Genomic DNA, 24,818 nt, shown 5'->3' with positions numbered 1-24,818 from the left:
GGTCACAGCCTGAGCAGTTATGGCTACAGGAATAAAGAAACAGCACTGATTATTTTAATAGGCTATGGCTATGTCTGCACGACACAGCTTTTAGCGACATGGCTGTGTCACTACAGGCATGCCGCTAAAAGTCGCCCAGTGTAGCCACTGCTTGTCGGCTCTGCTGCCGACAAAAAATGTCCACCCCCCAATGAACAGTGTTTGCATTGTTTACACTGGTGCTTGTCGCCTGCAAAACTTTTGTCTTTCAGGTTTTTTTAAATAAACACCTCCTGAAAGACACAAGTTTTGTCATTCAATTGCCACTGTAGACATAGCCTACACTACCGCCTGTGTTGCTCAGGGGAGTGAAAAAAACACCCCCCTGAGCAACATAAGTTACACCAACATAAGTACTGGTGTGGACAGCTTCTCCCACTGACGTAAATGCCGCTGCTCTTTGTGGGTGGATTAATTATGTTGACGGGAGAGCTCTCTCCCATCAGCATAGAGTGGCTACACTACAGATCTTACTGCATCACAGCTGCATCAATACAGTGGCGTTACTGTAAGCTTTCTAGTATAGACCTAGCCATAGAGTCTATTTTGCAAACTTGAGACTTTGAAGCATTCTTAAACAATTCACATGAACTAAATGACTTAATGAAATACGCCTCTGGATTTTAGTTTTTCTATGAAGCATGTCATAAAGTGTGTGAGACTGTTAAGGGAAGAGCTGTATAGCTGCGATAGTGTACCTTACGATCTATGTGGATTATTGTACTAGACATGGGTTTTTTTTCATCCCGAGGCTTACACCTTATATGAAAGGCAAAGTCCCATGACAGCATCTTGAGTAAATTTGAAAGCTTCTGAACAAGTCTCTAGATAAAAATTAAAAAATCTACCTTCAGCATCTGATACCCAGAACTAAGGAATGGAGCCTGATAGCAAAAATACATATAATGATGCAGGTTTTGTGGTGGTCTTCGTAGGTGTAGCCAATGAGAAGCAGCGGCGGTTATTGTACAACCTGGAGATGGAGCAAATGGCTAAAACAGCTAAAGCCCTCATGGAGGCAGTAAGCCATGCAAAGGCTCCCTTTACTAGTGCCACTCACCTGGATCACGTCAGACCCATGTTCAAAGTGAGTGTATGGATTTCTCCGTCACGTATGTTTGGGCAGTAATCCTCTTCAATTCATAACATGCCTCACTGAGAGCTGTGATAACTGAGCCATAGAGAGCAGCAGTGCATCTCTTTTATGAAGGTGTCGGTATTGTGATGGGGCTAGAAGTGTTGCATTCTTCCATGAGAGTTTCTGGCTCAGGAGTGTGAAGAGAAGAGCCGAGAGTATCGGAGGCAGGAAAAGGGCCTTATTTTTTTTATAGGGGATATTAATATACTCAATGCTACAGAAAGTCTGCAAATGACATTCTGGCACTTCATTATGTGAATGGGAGGATACAGTGTTGGCATGGGCAATGTTTGCCCTAGCCAGTGGATTAGGGAGAACCATGATTTGGTGGTAATGAAGCTAAACTTACAAAGATTTTCTTTTTGCTAGCTTGTATGGACTCCGTTATTGGCAGCTTACAGCGTTGGCCTTCAGAACTGCGATGACACTGATGTTGCATCTCTATGTTTGGAAGGAATTCGATGTGCAATCCGAATAGCCTGCATTTTTGGAATGCAGGTTTGTATATGTCAGACATGCTATGTCTAGGTCACTGGAGGCCATCATGGACTCTGACATGTGGAATAATATTTATAAAAATGTTAGCTTACACCAAAGTCAAAGTAGGGGCTGAAGTAACTGAGCTACCGGTCATCTCAAGCAAATAACTTGCTTTAAAATAACTTGCTCTGCTAATCAACATGTATAACGTTTTGTTTGCAGAACAGTTTTAGTTTTAAACTGTCCGGAGCTCTGGATCATAAATAAAGACAATGGAGTTTTATTCTTAATCCTCAAATGCCTCCCACTTCTGATGCTCCCATTAAGATAATTTTCTAGTATGTCTCCAGCTCTTCTGTACTATATTGACTGGGAAATACTTTGCCATAATTGCAATCACAGAGGCATACTTGGAAGAGAAGTTACTCAAAGCTGAGGAGGTTGTGTGCTTTTTCTTTAGTATTTGCAGACATCTCAATTTCTCTGGCTTATTTCTGTTCTCATATTTGTATCTGCATTCTAGCTTGAACGAGATGCCTATGTGCAGGCCCTTGCTCGCTTCTCACTGTTGACTGCCAGCTCTAGCATCACAGAAATGAAACAGAAAAACATAGACACCATTAAGACACTTATTACTGTGGCCCATACAGATGGCAACTATCTTGGGAATTCCTGGCATGAGGTAAAAACTTGAATAGTAAATGTGAGGCTTCAGTGTGCGCTCACAGCTTACCGAGCTATGCCTACCGTTTGCACAGCCCACAGGTTTTGAAACTCCATCACCAGAGAACTCTGCTGCGATGAAGGGATTTATTCCACAAACTGTGCACTGGTATCTCATTTTCAGTGTTTAATAAAATTCTTTCTATCCTTTGTAGTTGTGAAGGTACCTCAGACATGAACAGTGAAACCAGTACTGTGCTTTTTGTAGACAGCATGAAACACTGAAACCTAAGGACATTTCAAAAGTCAATATGTAAACTATTGTGCTCTTCAGAAAAATAGCAGAAAAATATATGGTTTAAATAAAAATATATATTTTTAGCAGAAAAATATATGGTTAGTCCATCCCTCAAACCTTTCCTCACAGAAATCTCTGCGGTGCAGTTATTGTCAGTGCATACACCTTTTGTACATTGAAAATGGAAAAACGGGAGAAGGGTAAAACTGAATCGAATCTGAAAACACATATAAAGACTACGGTGACTAAGAGAATATGAAAATAGTCAAAAATTGGGATTTATATTGTTTTGTTTACTGATCTGGAGATTTCTGCACAATCCAAAAGGACCTTGCTGCAGAATTTAGGTTCAGTTCATAATAAAGCACACAGGATCCTGACTAGTTGTACAATTACTCTGTCCAGAGTGCCTCTTCAGTTTTCCTTAAAGACTTGTCTAAAATTTATTTTTAAGCACCATAATGGATGCCAGAAACTGAAGGCAAGAGGTGTTTCCATTTCCTCATAGTCCAACTAATTTTTCTTCTTGTATTTCTCTCAACATTCTTTCAAAGGTATCCACTGAAAGCATAAAATTCACCTAATGTTGGTGTGTGTCTCGCCATTGTAATGAATTGGCATCCCCTCATACCCCACTGCCCACATGGATAGCCGTATCGTTAGGACAGCTTGCAGTAGAGAAAAAGCAGGAAGGAAGCAAACTTGTGTGAGTGGCAGTAAATGCTATCTGAGATAGACACTGTGTGAGAGATTCAGTTCTTCACAAACACCCCGCTTCTCCTGTAACCCACAATAAATGTAATCAAGCTGTCACCTACAATCTAGGAAGGAAAGAGTAATTTCTGTCTTTACATGGTTGGAAGGTATTTGGAAGCTACATCAATAGAGACCATATAAGTACCTAGGTAAATGGATGAGTGCAGCACTGTCCTCTAGTGGAAAGGATATCAGACTAGTTGAAGATATTAAAGTACTCTTTTATTGGCTGAGAAACTGCCCTGCTAGCTCTAGCTCCTCAGAATAAGGTCTGTCTTAGAGTAGAAGGCCATGAATTCTACCTTGATGGCATATGCGAGTATCTGGTATCTATGTCTATGTTGCCAGTGATCTTTACAACTGCTTCAACTTTGAGAAACAATTTTGCATTTAGATATTGAATCAAGTCTCTTTTTTGTGTTCATGAGATTAATCTAATAAATTTTTGTATTATCATGGAGAGAGTAGATAGGCTCCTTCGTGCATGGGTAGCTTTGAGAGACTGGGCTAGAATTGAAGTAGAAGACAAGACTTGTCAAACCAAATTGGAATCATGATCCTGTTGTAAACTTGTGGTTGTCTTCACTTGATGCATTGTGGGAATTTCATTGCAGCTGCCATTTGTAGTAATGGGAGCTCACTTATTTATCTGTGGGGGAAAGAGAAACTATTGGATAATAAGCTCCATAATGTATAAATTCTTAAACTACACCCTAAGGAGGAAACTTGGTCTAGTGACCAGAGAACTAAGAGTTGGACTTCTGGGTTCAGTGTTTCACAGCTGCTACTGACTCACTATGATCTTGGGCAAGTTGCTTAATTCCATTGTAAGTTAGCAGTTATATTTGCCTATATCACAGAAGTGTTGAGGTATAAAATGGTTTGTTTACCTGTGAAGTCTCATAAGGTAAAACGTGGTAGCGGTCACTTACATTATTGAAATGTGCCTTTGTTATTAGATCTTGAAATGCATCAGCCAGCTGGAACTAGCACAGCTTATAGGGACTGGGGTTAAAACTCGATACTTATCTGGCTCTGGGCGTGAAAGGGAAGGCAGCATTAAAAGCTATACATCTGGAGGAGAAGAATTCATGGGCCTGGGACTAGGTAAGATTAATAGCTCTGTCACTGAACAAGCCTGCATTTACAAGTTAATTAAACCTAAACATTTGTCACTATGAGAACGAATGATCAGTTCTTCACATGATGTTGGGTCGTATATTTACCTGCTTTCATTTTAACTGCGTAGAGACTAGTGTCACTACATAATTAATGAAGGTACCCATTACTTCAACTAGCTTGGTAATGATTAAACATCTGAACGCGTTCCAGTTTCTATAAATCAGCTATGAGAAATTACTTCATAGACTACCCAGATTAACTGCCTTGTAGGAACTTGAGTGTGGTCATAACTTTGTTACATCAGATCTAGTATGGCCATAGTCTTGTTACAGACATTAAAAGCTCTACTTTTTTCATTCCATTTTGAAATAAAAATGTTGAAATTACTGAAATCTGTCTGAATACCACTACATTTTGCTGATACTAACAATTTTCTGCCTTGAGATGTGGCGATAGATGGTTTTCAAGTTAAATATTTCACCCTAATGTATGTTGCGTAGTCTAAAATCTGGTTTGTAAGTGGGGATTAGGGGGACGATGGTAGTCTGCCTTTACCTGAGAAAAGAAATAAACTCTCTCCATGAAAAAACACATAATGTAGAACTACTCTAGAGTTCCACTGAGACAGTATCACATTCTGTATATGAATGTAATTAAACGTGTCCAGTACTAATTGCTCATACTCAGTAATAAATGTTTATGTAGTACCAGTGTTACACTGTAGGTTAATTACAAATATTACATTCAAATGTTTTTATTGTAGGCTTTAGGCATAATTGTCATGACAAAGATTATTTAACTACTAATGCATTTCTCAAATGTTAAAGATGATTTGCACCACTATTGTAATCTTGATGGCCTGCTTTCCTATAATGGATACTAGCCACCAAAATTAAGGATGCAAAACTGTATCCGTTAAAACATCTCTTCCCTCCCCCACAAAATCTTCACATGATCATAACTTTTGTTATGAACTTGTTGAAATAATGTTCAGGCAATTAATGTTTTTAAGAGGTACACTACTTTGAGACTGGACTTTCAAATGCAGAATAATCAGGTGCATCATTTCTGACCTATAGCACCTGTCCTGTATAAATTCTAAGCTGCTTGGGAGCAGGGACCCATCTGAATTCCTGTTTTGTATAAAATTGAGCATATTGTTGGTATTTAACTGTGAATATTTCATCAGATTAAACGTTTGGATCTGAATGTTTTATTACAGGTAACCTAGTTGGGGGTGGAGTTGATAAAAGGCATATGGCCAGCATTCAGGAGTCTGTGGGTGAGACCAGCTCGCAAAGTGTGGTGGTGGCAGTGGACAGGTATTGTAGTGCTTTCTGTCTGTAGTAACTTGCAAATCAAGAGTTACCCAAACTGTCCTGATTTCCCCCTGCAGAGCAACAGAGTGGTTGGCTGTCAAAGCCTAACTTAAAATCAGTTTAAGAACAGGTTGGCATTCACCTTGAATGATGCCAAATCTCCTGGACCTGACAATGGTAAAATATTCTGGTGGGTGGTTGTTGTTGTGGGTTTTTTTAAACTTCAGTCCTGCAACACTAAAGAGAGGGAAAGACTCTTCCAGTAAACTAGTCTGGTGTTACCATTGATAGCTGGATAATTGGAAAAAAGAACGTATGCACATTAATTTAAGTGGGCTTTGAGGGTGGGAAGTAGAGAGAGAGAGAGAGAGAGAACGTTTGTGTATTCTTAACTCTTTCCATTTGGAGAAATGGAGACCCAAATTCATTAAATTGGTGCCTTTGTACTGCACACTTGGTGATTTTTATAAAGGCTGTCTGCTACACTGGGTTTGTCCTTTTTATATTTGGCCATGAGCAGCTACTTTACAGTTAGACTTTTTGTCATTACTGGGTAATTAACCCAAGTCAAAGTGTCTGAAATGCATCAATGCCCTCAGTCTATTAGACCATGCTGCCTTCTGTATTTCAGCTTTCCTGTTTTACTTCCTCCCTGTACATAATTCACTCTTTCCACCCGTAAGTCACTGGTGGAAATCCAAAGCATTATCTTGCTAGTCTATTTTTCAGCATCAAGGTTTCTTTATAAACTTGAACCTTTTAACCTGGAAATACTTTAGTGTGTTATGTCCTTCTCCTATTTTTTAAATATAACTTACATTTTATCACATATCTTGATTTGTTCTACAGAATATTTACAGGATCAACACGGTTGGACGGAAATGCAATAGGTATGTATGCTGAACATATGAGGAAATTAACTGTGTTGCAGTAGAACACCCCAATCTCATGACTTGTATTATCTGTTTAATATTCAGTTGATTTTGTCCGATGGCTGTGTGCTGTTTCCATGGACGAGCTGGCTTCCCCCCACCATCCTCGCATGTTCAGCCTGCAGAAGATAGTAGAGATCTCGTATTACAATATGAATCGAATTAGACTGCAATGGTCAAGGATATGGCATGTGATAGGAGATCATTTCAATAAGGTACTTCAGAACTTAAAGGTTACGCAACATGCTTTTGTAGTACTATTTTTGAGTCTAGTTGGAATCGTGCTCATCAGCTTTCCCTTATTAAGATGCCTAAGAGAATGTCTTGGAGGGCTTTCCTGATTCAGAACATCATAGGTTTTGACCTGTATTGATCAATATGGATTTAGTTGAGGCTATGCCATTCTTTACATTTGAGTTGGAGAAGTCCTAAGTGTTCCCTATGCTATAATATTGGTATTATCTTAAGGAGGAGGGGAAAGATGTCTATCATCGTCCCCCCTGCCACTCCCAGTCTCTCCCCATGGCGCACCCGCTCCCCCTCCCCCCCCCCCCTTTTTTTTTTTTTTGGAAATCATATGACAGCTCTCTTCATCCTTTGTTTTCTCCCTTATTGAGAATGTCAGGACATGATTTCTGTTGTCCCCTTCTTTCTAAACTATGTGTAGGCAGTTTCCTTTTGGAATCAGTAATGCCTGGTTAGGTTTCATCTTATAAAATGTGTGTAGATTGAGGGACAGCAACCATGTGTGTTCCTTTTGACATGCTTGGATAATGAATTTATTTGTCTCTCCTGGTAGTCTCCACTGCTAATCCTTTTCCACACAATCAATCAAAGCAAACAAAATACCCATCTGATTCTCTTTTAAAAAAAAATCTGAATTCTCAATTTGTTTTACCAGCTCAGGAGTCTGTTTCTTTAGTTTGAACATGAGCAAAAGCACACATGTCAAGTTCAGAAAAACATGGTCTAACCACAACATCTAGCCTAGGAACATCGATGATGTGCAGCATAAATATCTGGATTGTTCTAAATGAATCTTTTAATTTAATATTTCCGCATTCACTTAATCCTTGCCAAAACATTCAGATGTAGGTGCCTAAAGTTAACTGTGATTTAGTTGCCTATCTGACTTCCTTCCACTCCTGACAAGATATACTGACCACCTGTAGCTCCTATTGAAGTCAGTGACTGAGCGGTCAGAATCTCCGAAAAAATCAGCTCATTATGATCTCTGTTCCTATCTTTAGGCATTTAAGCAAAATGCTCAAGCTTATGAGGTTTGTTCTTGCTATGAAATGTTATCTTACTGAAACTAGAAAAATAATGAGTATACAGGGAAACTGAGTATTTGCAAACTCAAATATGCGAACTCTCTAACATAAAATGATTCTACATGTCCTATCCTGATAGTTTGGTGGTGTACTCCTTCCCTCATGCCCCTTAGTAAACTAATCCCTGGGGTTCTTTAGACAGCCATTATACGTTTGTAAAAACCATTTAGGTATATAAAGGTTGGGTCATGGAAATGAAATGCCCATGGTGGCTTTGTGTAGTATAGTTCACACTAATTTTTAAATGTTCGTTAAGACACACACACGCCTTTTCCTTCTCTGTTACTAGGTTGGATGTAACCCTAATGAAGATGTGGCCATCTTTGCAGTTGATTCATTAAGGCAGCTATCAATGAAGTTTCTCGAGAAGGGCGAATTAGCCAACTTCCGTTTCCAGAAGGACTTTTTGAGGCCATTTGAGCACATAATGAAGAAAAACAGGTGTGCGTGCACTGAAACTTCTGTCTTGGCTTGGGGGGTTTTTAAGCAGCAACTTAAAATGTGACCAGGTTTCCTGTGGTAATGTGGGTGGGGTGCTCTCCAGTGTGTAGGCAATGGCAAATAACATGGTTAATTTGTCTTTAAGATCTCCTACCATACGTGACATGGTAATACGCTGTATTGCTCAGATGGTGAACTCACAGGCTGGTAACATTCGCTCAGGCTGGAAGAATATCTTTGCAGTATTTCACCAAGCTGCTTCAGACCATGATGGGAATATTGTAGAGTTGGCTTTCCAAACAACAGGACATATAGTTAGTAAGTAGTGGTTGGCAGATGGAACACCTTAACTAACATACTCTTGTGCTAAAAGGGCCTGTCTACACAATGAACTCTATTGTGGTAGAGGGGGTTGTGTTTTTAAATGTCCAAATTGCTTAAAGTATGTGGTTAAGTTTTGCCTGCTCCCCTGGCTCTAACAATTCTGTATCAAGGAAGACCAAACTGTATTGTACAATGCCTGATAGTTTATGGCATGATCTGTAAGTATCATTGAATATAATCTGAATCCAATTGGGTATATGAAATACTTTTAATAGTAATATGAAAGTGTTCTCTCAACCCTATATAATACATCTGGGCACCTAGATTAGCCTTCTAGATTTAGTTAAGTACTGTGTCTCTGATATATAGCCTCCAGCAAAGGCAGTGATGGGTGCCTTAGAAATGTCATGGATGGCTAGAGGAAAACTCTTCCCAGTCCAAGCATAATCTATTCACAGCCCTTTATCATAATTAACTGCGATTTAAGACACTCCACCCTCACACTTCTCCTTAGACAGGGAAAAAAAACTACAAATGACTTGATTTCAAGGCTGGATCAGATGTTGCAGTAGTACTTTCTCTCCCCCCACCCTCTTTGTCATGTCAGATTGTTAGTACAATGCAACCCACCCATACCCCCTCGAATACCCAGTGCTTTATCCACTCTGTCTTTTAAACAGTACATGCTGGAGCTTTAGCGCATCAGGCATGTAAATACCTTGCAGTGCCAGCTACAAAAGTGCTATGCAAAAAACTGTTTTCACTTTTGGGTGACATTGTAAACAAGAAGCAGGCAGCATTATCTCCCATTAATGTAAACAAACTTGATTGTCTTAGCAATTGGCTGAACAAGAAGTAGGACTGAGTGGACTTATAGACTCTAAAGTTTTACATTGTTTTGTTTTTGAGTGCAGTTATGCAACAACAACAAAATCTACATTTGTAAGTTGCACTTTCACAGTAAAAGAAATCACACTTCAGTACATGTATGAGGTGAATTGGAAAAAATACCACTTCTTTTGTTTACAAATACTTGCTCTGTAAAAATTATCAAAAATAATCTAAAGTGAGCACTGTACACTTCGTATTCTGTGCTGTAATTGAAATCAACATATTTGAAAATGTAGAAAAACATCCAAAAATATTTATAATAAATGTCAGTTGATATTCTATTGTTTAACAGTGCGATTAAAACTGCAATTAATCACAAATAATTTTTTTAATCGTGTGAATTAACTGCGATTACTCAACAGCCCTAGATATTTTACTTGCTGAGTTAGCCCTACAGAGCCATCTATTCTTCTATTAAAAAGATATTTGGGCAAATTGGTGCTCTAATTAAAAAGGAGGGACACTGTGTACTCAAAATTTTTGAAATGAAGTAATTCTAGTTTCTAATGGCATATTACTTGTAATATATGCCCTGAAACTTATTTTTAAACATTCTCAGTGTACTTTTGTAAAAGTTGTTGTTCTGCTCTGTTGCTGTTTAAGTGCTTTTTACAGCAAGGAAGAAATTGACTATACGAGTTAAAAAGTGAAACTAAGGGCATGTCTACACTACTGTCTTAAACCGACCTAGGTTAGGTCGACTTACAGCCACCACAATAATTTATTGTGGTGGCTGATGTCTACACTACCCTCCTTCTGTCAGTGGTGTGTGTCCTCACGAGGAGTGCTTCCACCGACTGAAGAGTGGCAGCGTAGGGGGGCTTAGAGCCAGGGCGCTCAGCTTTGTGAAGTTTCCCCTGCCAGGAGCCCAGCTGTCCCCAGGGGCTTCTCGCCTTCCTGCTCCCAGTAGGAAGCCGGGGGGGAAGCCACTCAGGTTTCTCGCCTCTGGTGAGAAGCAGGGAGCCTGCTGGGGGGCAGCCAGACTCCCAGCTGGGAGCCTCTGTGCTGCTGGGCTCCCAGTGGGAGTGGGGATCCGAAGCAGCACCACCAGGAGCCCAGGTGACAGCCTGGCCTGGAGCAGAGACCGGGCAGCATCCTCACTGGGGAGCTGGGCTTTTTTTATCAATTTCAGAGCTCCAGCAGAGCTGTGAAATTGACAAGACCGCCAGTAGCTGATGTAAGTTACACAGTGTCTACATTGACACTGCATGGCCCTAACTACACTGATATGAGCCCTACACCCCTCGTGGAGGTGGAGGAGTTATGTCAGTGTAGTAGGGCACTTACATCGGCGGGAGCAAGGCTGTAGTTTGTACGCTGATATAGTTAGATCTGCCTTATGTATAGAGTAGGGCCTAACTGCTCTTTGCATTTAATAGCATTATACTTATAAACTAACAGAATAACTTTTTTCTCTCCTCTTTCCTCTCTTCCATCTCCCCCCATGGATTTTTTTTATATTAATACTGTTTACATGTTGTATACACTAAGAAATTGTGCTGTGTTTCTGTAATACTGTTCAGTGTTTAATATTGATGCAATCAAATGGCTAGATCCTCAGCTGATACAAATCGGTATAGCTTCATTGACTTCAGTGAAAGTATGCCAGTTTACATCAGTGGAGGCTCTGGCTCAAAAAGTCTGATACAATATTAGTATATTTAAGACATTTCTCTTTCCTTTGTTTTCCCCAGCCAATATTTTTCAGCAGCATTTTCCAGCAGCAATAGATTCATTCCAGGATGCTGTAAAATGTTTATCTGAATTTGCCTGTAATGCAGCATTTCCGGACACCAGTATGGAAGCAATCCGACTTATCCGTTATTGTGCTAAATATGTTTCAGAAAGACCACAGGTATTTTCTGTTCTTGTAATAATTTTTAGTTTTAAACTGTGATTACTCCTATAGCTAAGACTCTCTGCTCTTAAACGTGGACTTTATGGTCTTAGTGAATATGTTTACCCCAAATTAGACACTTGTTTAGCACTAGCAGAACATACTTAACGCTAGTCAACCATCCTCCTTAGAAAATGGGGAATACCTTGTTTCAATCAGGTGTGGAAATAGCTGGATAAAATTGGCTGTTGCAGCTTTGTTAAACAAAAATTGTAAACTTTTAACTCTAAATTAGGACTCTCGCAATTTTACAGTCATATTGCATGTCACTTTCTATCCTGTTAGAGCTTAATGCCAAATCCCTATTGTATAAATATGTAATATTACAGTAATTCTGTTAAAAAGAATCTAGGCTGAAGTTACCTAATTAACATGGTTCATTAATCTTGCAAGATTTGCAGGTTCATCAGTTCTTGCATGCACAAGCACAGCATTGACTTCTGCAGAACTGCGCACGCACATCTGTTTGGATGAGCAATTGTGTGTAAATGTGGGTGCAGTTAAGAGGTTGATCTGAAATCTTGTCTCCAATGTACCAAAAGAGCCAAATATTTTTTTTTAAACCTAGAGTAGGAAAAGAACTAGATGAATATTTTTATTATTTAGAAGTGTTCATGGAGGTACTTGGAGAAACAAATTAGGAAAGGGTTAATCACATATCTGCTTTGACTTCTCACTACTTACTTAAATTTTGAATAGCCAAATTCTGTTTAGAAGATGCAATTTAGTTTAGTTTAAGTCTGAAGTCTTTTAGATATGACTTAATAGAAAGGTAATAATCTTTCTCTAAATGGCTTTCAGGTATTGCGAGAATATACAAGTGATGACATGAATGTTGCTACTGGAGACAGGGTCTGGGTCAGAGGATGGTTCCCTATTTTATTTGAACTTTCCTGCATCATTAATCGATGCAAATTAGATGTTCGGACAAGGTAAAGAGGATCTTTGCTTTTTAGCTGCATTCAGTTATTAAAACTCTGATCAGAGGCAACCATTTTAGCATCTTATTTTTGTATTCCTGTTTCCTTATTGTAGAGGCCTAACAGTGATGTTTGAAATAATGAAGAGCTATGGCCATACCTTTGAAAAACACTGGTGGCAAGATCTGTTTAGGATTGTGTTTCGGATATTTGACAATATGAAGCTTCCTGAACAACAAACTGAGGTAATGAAAGCCCTCTGAAGGATCTTGTTATGACAAAAGTAAGAGGTTCCATACAATTGTGAAATCAACCCCCTAAACTTCCACTTAGTGAAATCCTACTGTTCCTGGAAGGAGCCAGATTCTTAGGCCTGGTAGACTGACGTCTGGTACTTTTTAAAAAACAAAACTGGTTCAGCCTGGACAGTGGTATTATGTGTGTTCCTACACCCAAATGGTAACTAGTTTCTAATCACCCCTGACTCAAGGTACTTACAAGATGGTTCAATTTTATCCAAACTATATTCCTCTGTATGCAGAGAGACATGAATAGTAAAGCCAATCCTACGCCATGTACCACCATAATATGGGAACCCGTTCTTTCCATTCAGCATAACAAAAATTACCATAACAAAAATAAAGGCCTGTCGTTGTCTTGCAGAAATCTGAATGGATGACAACTACATGTAACCATGCACTTTATGCAATCTGTGATGTATTCACGCAGTTTTATGAAGCTTTAAATGAGATCCTTCTTCCTGACATATTTGCACAGTTACACTGGTGTGTAAAACAAGGTAGCTTATTTACATACATATACACATTGTTTTGCTTTAACTTTTCTTTTCTCGAGGTAATCAAAGCAAGGAAAATAAACCACTATATATATATTTAAAACTGTTGCAAGAATGTTTTTCATGCTGTTTAATCTATTAGTGACTTTTCTCTGTCTGTGCAATTTTTGCCAAATGTGTGTTGCAACTTAAGAAAGATCTTTAACTTCTTTTGCTTCAACATGAGTTATGTTTACACTTTTGCCATTATCCTTTCTTCTTTTGGCAAATTCAGCATTTTTTGTTTCCTGCATGAATAACATTTAATCTCGCATTACTTTCACGCTTTTGAAAATTGTCCCTCTATCTATATAGACGGCATTCTAAAAAGTTAGAATACTTACTTGAACAAGAGACATAAGGGGTCAGCTACCATAACCTTTTTATGCAGACAGCACAGAATATGTGGGGAAGACTGGGAAGGAAAGGGTGGCTTGTGAATTAAACTCAAACTGTCCTTAAATCCTCCATTGTGCCTAGTTTATTATTTCATGGGAAAATGACTTGGAGCCTCTCGGGCACTGGACTAGGAGTCAGGAGATCTAGTCTCTATTCCCAGCTCTGTCACTGGTCTGCTCTGTGACCTTGGCAAGACACTTTCTTTCTCTGCTTCTTTCCTCTCTCTCCATTTGTCTTGTCTGTTTAGCTTGCAGGTTCCTCACAGTAGGGATTCTTACTGTCTTTGTACACTAGGGTCCTGATCTTGGTGCTTACTGTCACACAAATAATGATAACACTCTAAGCTTTGAGCTATTAGAAATTTGGTACAAATACCAAATTGCATCATAATAACAAACATGCATAATGACTGGCAAGCACAGTAGATGTTTAATTCACATTGTTTGAATAGAAGAGCTGAGAGATTAATAAATAAGGATAATTTATTTTACAGATAATGAACAGCTGGCTCGATCAGGTACAAACTGTCTAGAAAACCTGGTGATACTAAATGGACAGAAATTCAGTCCTGAAGTCTGGGACCAAACATGCAATTGTATGCTAGAAATCTTCAAAACCACCATTCCTCATGTGTAAGTTAGTCCAACATAAATTTGTTTTGAGACCAGCTGTCATGCTAAGGTTATTTATGATTTCTTTTCTCTGTGAAGCTTGCTGACATGGAAGCCAGCAGGAATGGAGGATGATTCATCTGAAAAGCATTTGGTAAGACTTAAACTGTTCTGTTTGAAATACTTAATGTGGTAAATCTGTTTGTAAAGACACATACTGGAATTAAATACAGACTAATGCTCTATGCCAGGGCCAAAAGATCATAAAGTCAAATGCAAGACTATCTCAATACTTTGATAGTAGAAAACTTAAGCCACATTAGTTATGTCATGTGAAAACTGAGTTGTGACAGATTTTAAGTACATTGGATAAACAGAATTCTATCTTCAATTGTCACTTCTAGGATGTGGACCTGGATCGCCAGTCTCTAAGCAGTATTGATAAAAATGCTTCGGAAAGGGGACAGAGTCAGTTTTCAAATCCCACAGATGACAGCTGGAAAGGCGGTCCTTATGCAAGTAAGGATGTATTTCACTGTAAAGTTTTTTAGCTTCAACAAAACCTCTAGTCACTGACCCAAGTCATTTAATTAAAAACAAAAAAAATTGCTCTGCTAACTTTTTTTTTTAAAAAAAAAAACACCTAACTTTCTGAGGTTCCTAAATCGGTGCTTCATGTGCCCTAATGTTTTAATGAAAACTTACCAGCCAAAGCACATAATCTACTCTCCCATTTCTACCATGATTATAATTATAATGGAGAAAATATTTGACTATGCAATATGGTACTGTACTTCAAAGATAACACACAAAATAAGTGGGTATGGAGATGCTGGTGGAAATATGAGTTTTAGTCTTTTAGTTTAACACATACTTTATCATAAGTCACTTCTAAAACTAGACTGAAAACCAGAGTTCCTCTATTCTATTAGACCAGAAACTGTTTGCTGGCCTCCTTATTAAATGTGTGGTGCAGCTGGAATTGATACAGACCATTGACAACATAGTATTCTACCCAGCAACTAGCAAGAAGGAGGATGCTGAGCACATGGCTGCAGCCCAGGTAATTTATCTTAGATTCTGAACATAATAATCTTTTGCCTTTGCATCTTACTATCCTAGTAATAATTAGCACTTTTTGTAGTGCTTTACAGTTTGAGGAAGGCCTTCCAACCATTAAGACTATAAGCATAATAATTTTAAAATGGGTTCAATAGAGTGTAACTTCCTGTATGAACTTCCCATTTCTGAACAGACTTTCTACACCAGGGGTCCCCAATGCGGTGCCCATGGGTGCTGTGGTGCCTGAGGGCGCCATGGCGCCCGCCAGAGCATTTTTGTGCACCCGCAGGACACCCTGCCACCTAAAAGCCGCCTAGAAGCGTTGTCGTATTTTGGCGGTGACGCTTCTTGCTGCTGCTGCTTTCCAGCGGTGGAATTTTGACAGCGGGGTATCTAGCACCCGCCACAGTCTTCTGGGAATAGCAATATGCTATTCCCACAAGAAAGGTTGGGGACCACTGTTCTGCACTGTACTTTCTGAAAGGAGCATCTCTCTTAGAATGCACACTGTGTGTGGGGAGAAGTTATTCTTTGTTTAACAAGGCTTCACCTCTGAGGCTGATAGCAGGCTGCCTTCAGTGACAAATCCTTAACTCTGAAACTCCATGTTTCAGGTCCAAATACCCTGATCTTGAGAGCACTGTGCAAGGCCCACCTGCTTGTTCCAGTAGAGGGCTGGGTTAGGGGTTTGGATCGGGGTTTGTCTTAACCACCCTCACCAAACCTGTTAACTCCTATATTCTATTGCTTGGGAGTAGAGGTGAAGCTGATATTTTGGGATTGTCTGCTTCCTGACAGTTGGCAGGTCTGTTATTAATGGGTTATGTCAGAGGCTTGTGTAATGGGTGCATGTCTTACAAATATAGAGAATAAGATTCTATACGTGCAACTTCTAATTAAGGCAAAGAAGCTGAACTCTTACATTGTACAGCATCTGCTTAAGCATGTGGAACTATATATCTGACTAGTTAACTTGTCTGACAGTCTTCAGAGCTCTGCAGAGGCAGTGAATCAGCCCTTGTGGGCAGGCAAGTGCTTTGTATCACTCAGCAGGACCTCTCTGTGCCTTGAAATAGAGGTCTTCTTTTTTGATCTAATCTTATGCTAATTGCTAAAATAAATTATATCAAGTATTTTTGGAAATACACTAGTAGGAGGGAAAGCACTAAATCACAGCACAACACTGAAACACACAGCCCTAACATTCTCCAAACCCACTGGTCTCATAAAAACAGATGTGTAGTTATTGTGAGCAGAACTTTGCTCTGTAACTCTTGAGTAAATTTCATTTACATCTCTGACAATGGAATTATTCTGGATTTAGGTACTTCACTGTATAACACACAGTTCTTTTGGACCCCTTCTCCATTAATCACCACTAATAACTTGATTTTCTATGCAGAGGGACACACTGGATGCAGATATCCACATTGACACAGAAGAGCAAGGAATGTATAAGTACATAACTTCACAACATCTTTTTAAGTTATTGGATTGTTTGCAAGAATCTCATTCATTTTCAAAAGCCTTTAACTCAAATTATGAGCAGCGAACTGTCCTATGGAGAGCCGGTGAGCACATGTTACTTAGTAATGGTTTTGAGCTTTCTTGCTTGTGGGTTTATTAAATATTTACCCTAAGGTAGGAATATGTAGTATAGCAGTGTGACTTTTTCCAAATATAGTATATATTTAATGTTTTTAATCACATAGTGCTACTTAGCTGCTCTATATTAGACTTGTCACTTTTCTGATTACTTTAATTACAAAATTGAAATATTGATCAAAAGACCTACTTCATTTACAATGAAATAGAAACATGATGGGAAACATTGGATTTTATTTATGTAATTCAGTTTCATCAATATAACTTTGTCGGGGGGGTGTTATTGATGGTAGGGGAGTTGGCCCAGGGATCAGTGGAATCCAATCTTCTTGCATGGAAGTGCTCATCACCAGAGATGCCAGTTTTCCATGATTTAAAAAAAATAACAATAAAAATATTGTCTGATACAAAGGTATAAAAACCTATTTTTTTCCATGATTAAAATGAAACTCTGAACTTTAATTTCTCTAACCACAATACATATAGGTTCAGTGGAATCCCAGTTATCTGATCTAATTGGGACTGAGGTCAGATCGGATGATCAAATATTTGGATAATCCGTAGAGCTTCAGCCCTGGGTGGCGGCCAGGCTCGGGCTGTCCACTTCAGTTTGGTTAATATGGAGAGCCAGATAATGGAGGCTCAGATAAACGGGGTTCTACTGTATATATGTGTTTGTTTTTTCACGAAATGTAGAAACGGAAGATTATCTGTAAAAATGCAAATTCTACCTTTTTCCATGGCAAATGGATTTATAGGATCCCTGCTCATCACTAATCACTGGGCTACCTTGTGGCAGTATCTTTGACCAATACTGGTACTTGGTGGTAACTCTGTACCAACTTGGGGAGCTATTTAAAAAAAAAAAAAAAAAAAAGTTATATCAAGCAGTTTTGCAAGGCTCTTGCTTCTGACTTTGGGGGTGTGTATGTGTCTGGTCTGGTTTTTTGAATAAAACACCATATAAAATATGAAGGAGAGTTGTGTGTGCTGAGCTGAGTTTTGTGGGACCATATCTGGATCGAATAGTAAAATACACAGGTATTTTAGAGGCAAATCCAAACCTATGTAGTTTACAAATCTAAACCTCACAAGTGACTTGCATACCACCTAAGGCTCCATGACAAACCCTGACCATGCTCCCATCAGATGTCATGTCAACAGCCTGCAGGATTAGTTGTTTTAAACATTTCTGTGTAATTAAGTTATCCCTTAAAATGATTTAGGCAGCACTACAGTAAGTTGGTCTGCCTAGCTGGTATCTAGAAGTTTAATTATGCTTTTTACTGTTTCTAAACTATATCCAAAGATGTATGAATGTATCCAATTTTAATTCATTTCTAGGGTTCAAGGGTAAGTCAAAACCCAATCTTTTAAAACAAGAGACCAGCAGCTTGGCCTGTTGCTTGAGAATCCTCTTCCGAATGTACGTTGATGAAAGCCGCAGAGATTCTTGGGATGCTATACAACGACGACTCCTAAAGTAAGAATGGTATTTTACCTAATGAATCTTGGGCTTCAAGAAGTCTCTTTAGTGGGACTGTCTTTTACTGTTTTTCGAGCACCTACCACAGTGGGTCGCTGATCCTGATTGGGACTTTTGGGTGCCAGTGCAGTACTAATCATATTGCTATTCAAAGTAGCTGAGCAGATGGATCATAAATTGATTAGGGATAGAAAAGTGGGCACTCTAATAAAAGGGTTTTGGCAACCAGAAGTAAGTCGATTCAGAATGGATACTATGTGGCCTTTCTGCTTTGGGGGGTGGGTAGGGTGTGAGCACCAATCACCATATAGCCCAGTTCCTGGTGAACTTTTTCAGGTATCTGTTGCATCACAGTTTGGAACTTTGGGCAACAAGAGGTAATAAAGATATCTTCATCCTTACCCTAAAGATGATTTGCTGCTGACTGGAGGCTCAGAGGATTGATATTGAGTCTGTGTAGGGAGAACTTATAGGTTGTTAGTTTAAATCCAGCTGAGGCTGGCAGTAGTCTGGTTACCATTACCTATTGGCTTATAGTTGATTTCTTAAATCAGTGTGTGTAACAGGACACATCTATCCATTTCTAGTCACTATAGCAGAAATCACCACAATAAATGGCACTGATTGTGCCTCTTGTTGGCAGTCCTTTCCAGAGGGACCAAAAACCCCGCTTCTGTCCCTAAAAGGTCTCGACAGATCTTTGTTAAAGGAGTGCTGGTTTGGAGAGGGAATCTTGCACTGCTATACCTAGTCTGAGGATCAGGAAAGGATTTCTCTTCATTGGGCTATCAAACTGGTATCTCTTTAATGATTACTATAGTGATGTATTTAAAAATTTTCAGTATGGAGGGAGGGAGGTTGAGGAAAAAAATCTTTTCCCATTCTGCTAGTAGAGCACCATCAGGTTTTTAAAGCAAATCTCAATAACAAATTTGATTAAAAACGTAGATAGACAACTAGGGGAAAAAAAGGAGCTCAGTGCAGCTCGCATTTAAACACAAAATACTGTTGTTACAGATGGGGACATGTGTATAAACTTGATTTGTTTTGTTTGCTTGTACCCTTATCTGTGCTAATGTGTGTAATTTTTTCCCTAGTGTGTGCAGTGAAGCACTGGCCTATTTTATAACAGTAAATTCAGAAAGCCATAGAGAGGCCTGGACCAATCTCCTATTGTTGCTTTTAACAAAAACACTTAAAATCAGTGATGAAAAGGTAAGATAAAGCTAGAAATAATTTATACTTGCATCCAAATATACTTTAAATATTTAAATGTAAAATATTTTACTTAACTATGTATAGCTATCAAAATAGGAAATTCCCAGCACTGAACTACCGCACTGTCACATTGTCTGAAATATCATATTGCTGCTTTACAGAGTTAAGAAATTGGCTTTAGTGGTGGCCTGAGCATTTGATGACAGTTCCTTCTCTTCACTGGGAAAAACAATGCCAACTCCTGAGTTTTACTGTTGTAACATTCTAGGTAATGGGAGTAACTTTCTTTTTATTTTTGTCTTGCATTAAGTCATTTTATTCTTTTTCCACAAAAGTTTAAAGCACATGCTTCAACTTATTACCCGTACCTCTGTGAAATCATGCAGTTTGACCTGATTCCTGAGCTCCGAGCTGTGCTACGGAAGTTCTTCCTGCGTATAGGTGTAGTGTTCAAAATCTGGATACCACAGGAGCAGTTACGGACAACTGGGACCCATTCACCTTCATGGTAGCCCCAAGTAAGACTGGCCATTGCTGCTTATTCACAAAGCTTTAGTCATGCTACATTCAAGGAATGGATTCAAGAGGAGGAACAAAAGTCATTGATATCTGTCTCTAAGCCAAGAGAGCAGCAGATCATCTGGATCAAGATGCCATTTTTGGAAAAACAAATTTTTGTTCTGCCCACCCTACAAAAATAGAGCTATATCAGCAGTTCAGTGATTTTTATTTAAGTTGTTGCCTACAGAATTAACATAATAGATGTAAAGTCTGTTTCAGTGCTAGTCATTCTTATGATTAATTCTGTTTCTGCAAATCAGTTACTTCAGTTGTTTGGTCTGGTACCTTCTAGCTTATTCCCATAAATCTTCTGGAAATTATTCCTCAATGGAAATTATTCCTCTTGGAAATACTGAATGTGGTTGTATAGGCTTGTGATGTTAGCACATATGTTAATAATAAAATATACTGCAATGGCTAGTGGCCACCAAAAGATCATGCTGGATTTTTTTCTTTGTGTACACATGACTAGAACAGTTAGTGTGTTTTTTTAGTTTATTGTGGAGTGGCTGTAGATACACCAGTTGGGGGGAAAGGCTTTCCTCCTGCAGGTTATGTAGTGAGCCATTTTAAAACACTTCAGTAGCAGTGTTTAACCTTCCAAGGTCAGCTTTCATGAAAGGTTTAGATGTGTCAGGAGTACATACTCTCAAATGAACTCAGAAAAATCTCAAGTTATTAAGAGTTGGAAAGCTTTTTAAATTCTTCGTTGCCTTTTATATTTTGCCTGATTATCTAGATGAGATGGTAAAATTAAAGAATAGGGTTATTTATTTGATTTTTCTTTAACATGTGCACTGAAGAGATGAAGTAAAAATAACATTGGTTTGTCAACCTCTTTCCTTTTGAATATATATATTGTAGCAAAGATGTCTGTTTAGCCAGAAGTAATCTCTTTAATACATATCAGGACATGTGTTTTTACTGCCAATTTGACAGTGTTGGTTATTTTATTGCCTCAACTTTCAAGTTATGTCAGTACGGCGTGGGGAAATAAAGTCTAGTTCCCACCAGGACCGCTTTAGTTAATTTTTTTACTTAAGCACACACTATAACACACCTTCTAATACATTCCTATTTATTGGAGGCAACCAAGAAGCAAACTTGTGATTTAACATTGCAATTTTATTAGCCCTAGTGACTTCTTTTTTTTTTTTTTTTGGAAAGACCAGACTCTAGTGTTCTTGTTACAATGATTCCTCTGATGCACTTTCAGTTTTAACTGAAGTTCAACAGAATTGAACCTGGCCATAGGATTATCTGTATTTGCAAGTGACTTAAAACCATAGCTCTAAGGACAGTATAGGATCCACGTGGAGGGGTAGGAGGAAAGTCGCCACCTTCTTGAATGTATTAAGGATGGAAAAAGTGTTACCAAGCACCGTTTGTTCTACCCATATTTGCATACAAGAACTATATAAGTGTTAATTGAATGAAATAAAACATTTGTGGCTTTAGTACTTAGCTTTTTGCTTTGTAAATAGAGATTTTTTTTTTCCTGCTAATGCAATCAAAGTTGAATATAGCATTGGAAAATCCAAGCTTTGGATTTGATGGGGATTCATTTTTTGTGGGTTTCTTCAGAGTCAGAATGGTGCTCTTACTTTATATGAATGTAGTTTGTTTTGGCCAGTAGTGCTCTAAGGTTTTCACTTACCTTATTTTGTCTTTTTAATTTTAATACCAAAGAAAAGTAACTGGGATTTTACTTTTAAGTATAAATTAGAAATATATAAATTCTTTCAGTAGAAAAGAATATATGGCTATATTTTACCATGAATAAAAACTGAAAAATAAGTGCACATAACTAACTTGCTACATTTGATGTCAGTGTATGTCCTTTATGTGGCATTGTAAAGTGTAGCAGTCACTTATTCCCTTCTACTGTATTGTTTCATCAACTACAGTAAGAAAATAAATAGGACTATTTATTTAGATTTTTTTCTCATGTTTGAATGTCACTCTCACTGTTAATGTACAGTATATGATTTTAGTCCTGTCTCCTGTTAAAACATTACCTTTCAGATTGCATGCTTTCTATCCCTATTAGGCAGCATGAAAGCAATACAACTAATGTCTTAAAATCTGAGATGAGAATTGGGTTTTTTATTTTCTTCTCCAAATTCTTTCACAAAAATGGCATTATGGGTTTTCTTTCAACATAAAATAGTTTTGAAGTGGTTTTAATAAACATGTCTTTGTACATATATGGATACTCAAGATAATAAAATTAAGAGCCTTTATCAATGTTGGAGCGCCTTTAATACAGCCTTAGGATTGAGTGACTATTTCCTTAGATTGATTCCTTATGAAAGGATTTTATTGGTCTATATACCATTTATAAACTGCTAAAAATTGATATTTGATCATACATGACATCTGAAACATTCTAGCTTTACCATGTAGTGTATGCGGTGAGGAAAGACTATAACAGACTTATTCCTGTCTCAGAGGTTTCTAAAACCATTCTGATTGTATAGGGAATGGTGCATTAGTAAATGTAATGTCTGAAGCCCTTAATTTTACACCAGCTGTTTGCTTCTCTGTACCTTTTGGAAAGGCCATAACCCATGGACATCATAATAACAAAGCTAAGAGTGCTCAGTCAAAACTCCGAGTAATCACCTTCTGGCTCTGATCCTGAACCAGGGTCTGCTGGCACAAACTCCCACTGCCTGTGTGGAGTCCCACTGGCTCCAGTGGGACTATGCATGAGAACAGGGGTCCATGTTGGCATATTCTGATAAGGATCTAGGCCTCCGTGTGCAGTACACAGATACTGTATTTTAAATGTTATGCCCCAAATGACAGGTAGACTTATAATTTAATGGTATTAATGTGGAGTATCTGCATGTTTATGATTTTACTATATTTTTTACTGGAACCCTTTGAAGGTGGTGGACAGTGGGAGAGTTGTTTGCTGATTAGGATAAACCTTCAAATTACCCTCATCTTGGTGCTTCTATTGCTTGTTATGGTGCAAGTAAAATGTTATATTGAACCTTGTTTTTTTTTCTCCCTATGTGATTTCACTTATTTCTGTAGCTTCTAAAATGCAGACACAACAAGATTCTAGTACAACTCTTCTAGCTTAAAAAATCTAACATTGTAGTGATGTATTGATGAATGTTTTAAAAGAATATTCCATCCTTGGCCTGCAGTCAATTTACTAGCTTTCTAAGGTACAACTCACTTAAAATGTCTTTAAATTTTTTCAATCACTTCTGCCACTTCAAACAAAATGTACTTTCTGTGCACAATGTATGTTTTATGTATGTAAAATGCCTGTTAGTTACTAGTTACTTTTTCTTAAAGATTTCCATATTAAGTGCATTTAATAGCAGTAATTTAATGAAAAGCGTTCCTTGCCCAATGGATGTATACATTTTTGAGAGAATAGCAGAAATTATATAATAAAAACTATGTAAAGTTTTCTACATACAAATATTGTGTATAATACTATTATAATCCATGCTTTAATCAGGTGGTAAATCAATAAAGTTTTAAAAAGTGAAGTGGTTTTTAATGTAGTAATTAAATCTTATGTGAAACTATTTTGTGGTATATCCAGTTTGTGAGATGTAATCACTCATGTTTTCAGACGTCTGAACATCAAAGCTTTTGGTGTATGGTGAGTAACAAATAGAAATGGTGGTAATGTGCTTTTTTAAAACAAAACAAAACACTTGACAAATTTTCAAAGAAGGCAGATAGTCAAGATGTATCTGCATAAAGTTACCTATGCAATATTGTTAACCAAAGTGATTTGCTGAAACACTAATGTAATGGTATATGTAGGAAAAATTGTGCTAACTTTAAATTGGGGCAGTTCCTTATCAGTGGCAACTTACAAATACAGAATTGTCCACTATTCATATCTCGTTTTGTTAAGTGTGTGTGGTCACTGGCAAGAGAATTCCATTCTATTATTGTGAATTTCCTATAATTCTTCTATGAGCAATGAAGTATAAGTTCTTATGTATGTTTCCATGATTAGAGGAGTCTTTTTCCAGGTTACTATTCCATAGAGTACCTGTTAGTGTTTTTATTTCTTTTTGGTGGGAGGGGGAGAAGAGGAAGGGTTGAGAACAGGTGATTCAGGAATCAGAATATTACCACTTTGACTTCCACAACAATCATTTCTAACTGACACTACTACTCACCTGAATAGTCGCTTTTCAGAAGCTAGGAGGAGTGCCTGGGTAGGCAGAATAATATATTATGAAAGCTACTTCTAACTAGCAGGCTCCTGCCATGAGCACTGTATGCTCAGCTAAATTTAACTCAAATTGACTTAATCCTCATTGACACTCATCTGATGTTCATGGATTTAAAATATTTTTGGGCACAACTATAAAATAGAACAATCTCTTCTACTGTAGGAAGAGAAAATAGAAGGCATAGGTTATCTGATGATAGATGTGTGGGTTTTTTAATTAGGGTGCAGTACAGACCTTTCTGTGCTTTTTTAGTACCACTGCAATTAT

The 24,818-nt window shown here is 38.1% G+C and overlaps 1 protein-coding gene across 1 annotated transcript in view; it reads left to right on the top strand.

Annotated features, from left to right (window-relative positions):
* The window catches only part of ARFGEF2 (ARF guanine nucleotide exchange factor 2), a 59,809-nt gene extending 35,963 nt beyond the window's left edge, over positions 1-23,846 (top strand). The window contains exons 19-39 of the mRNA XM_077831605.1: positions 975-1,126; positions 1,547-1,675; positions 2,181-2,339; positions 4,334-4,481; positions 5,719-5,818; positions 6,665-6,705; positions 6,793-6,962; positions 8,371-8,522; positions 8,668-8,840; positions 11,432-11,592; positions 12,436-12,566; positions 12,670-12,799; positions 13,218-13,353; positions 14,282-14,420; positions 14,499-14,553; positions 14,804-14,918; positions 15,332-15,462; positions 16,864-17,032; positions 18,411-18,549; positions 19,650-19,767; positions 20,106-23,846. Coding sequence (XP_077687731.1) covers positions 975-1,126; positions 1,547-1,675; positions 2,181-2,339; positions 4,334-4,481; positions 5,719-5,818; positions 6,665-6,705; positions 6,793-6,962; positions 8,371-8,522; positions 8,668-8,840; positions 11,432-11,592; positions 12,436-12,566; positions 12,670-12,799; positions 13,218-13,353; positions 14,282-14,420; positions 14,499-14,553; positions 14,804-14,918; positions 15,332-15,462; positions 16,864-17,032; positions 18,411-18,549; positions 19,650-19,767; positions 20,106-20,282 — 2,825 coding nt within the window. The 3' untranslated portion in view covers positions 20,283-23,846. The remainder of the gene's footprint in view (positions 1-974; positions 1,127-1,546; positions 1,676-2,180; positions 2,340-4,333; positions 4,482-5,718; positions 5,819-6,664; positions 6,706-6,792; positions 6,963-8,370; positions 8,523-8,667; positions 8,841-11,431; positions 11,593-12,435; positions 12,567-12,669; positions 12,800-13,217; positions 13,354-14,281; positions 14,421-14,498; positions 14,554-14,803; positions 14,919-15,331; positions 15,463-16,863; positions 17,033-18,410; positions 18,550-19,649; positions 19,768-20,105) is intronic.
* Positions 23,847-24,818: the final 972 nt, after the last annotated feature.

Source organism: Eretmochelys imbricata, chromosome 13, assembly GCF_965152235.1.
Source record: "Eretmochelys imbricata isolate rEreImb1 chromosome 13, rEreImb1.hap1, whole genome shotgun sequence".
Lineage (NCBI taxonomy): Eukaryota > Metazoa > Chordata > Testudines > Cheloniidae > Eretmochelys > Eretmochelys imbricata.
This window is presented reverse-complemented; position numbering and strand designations above follow the sequence as displayed.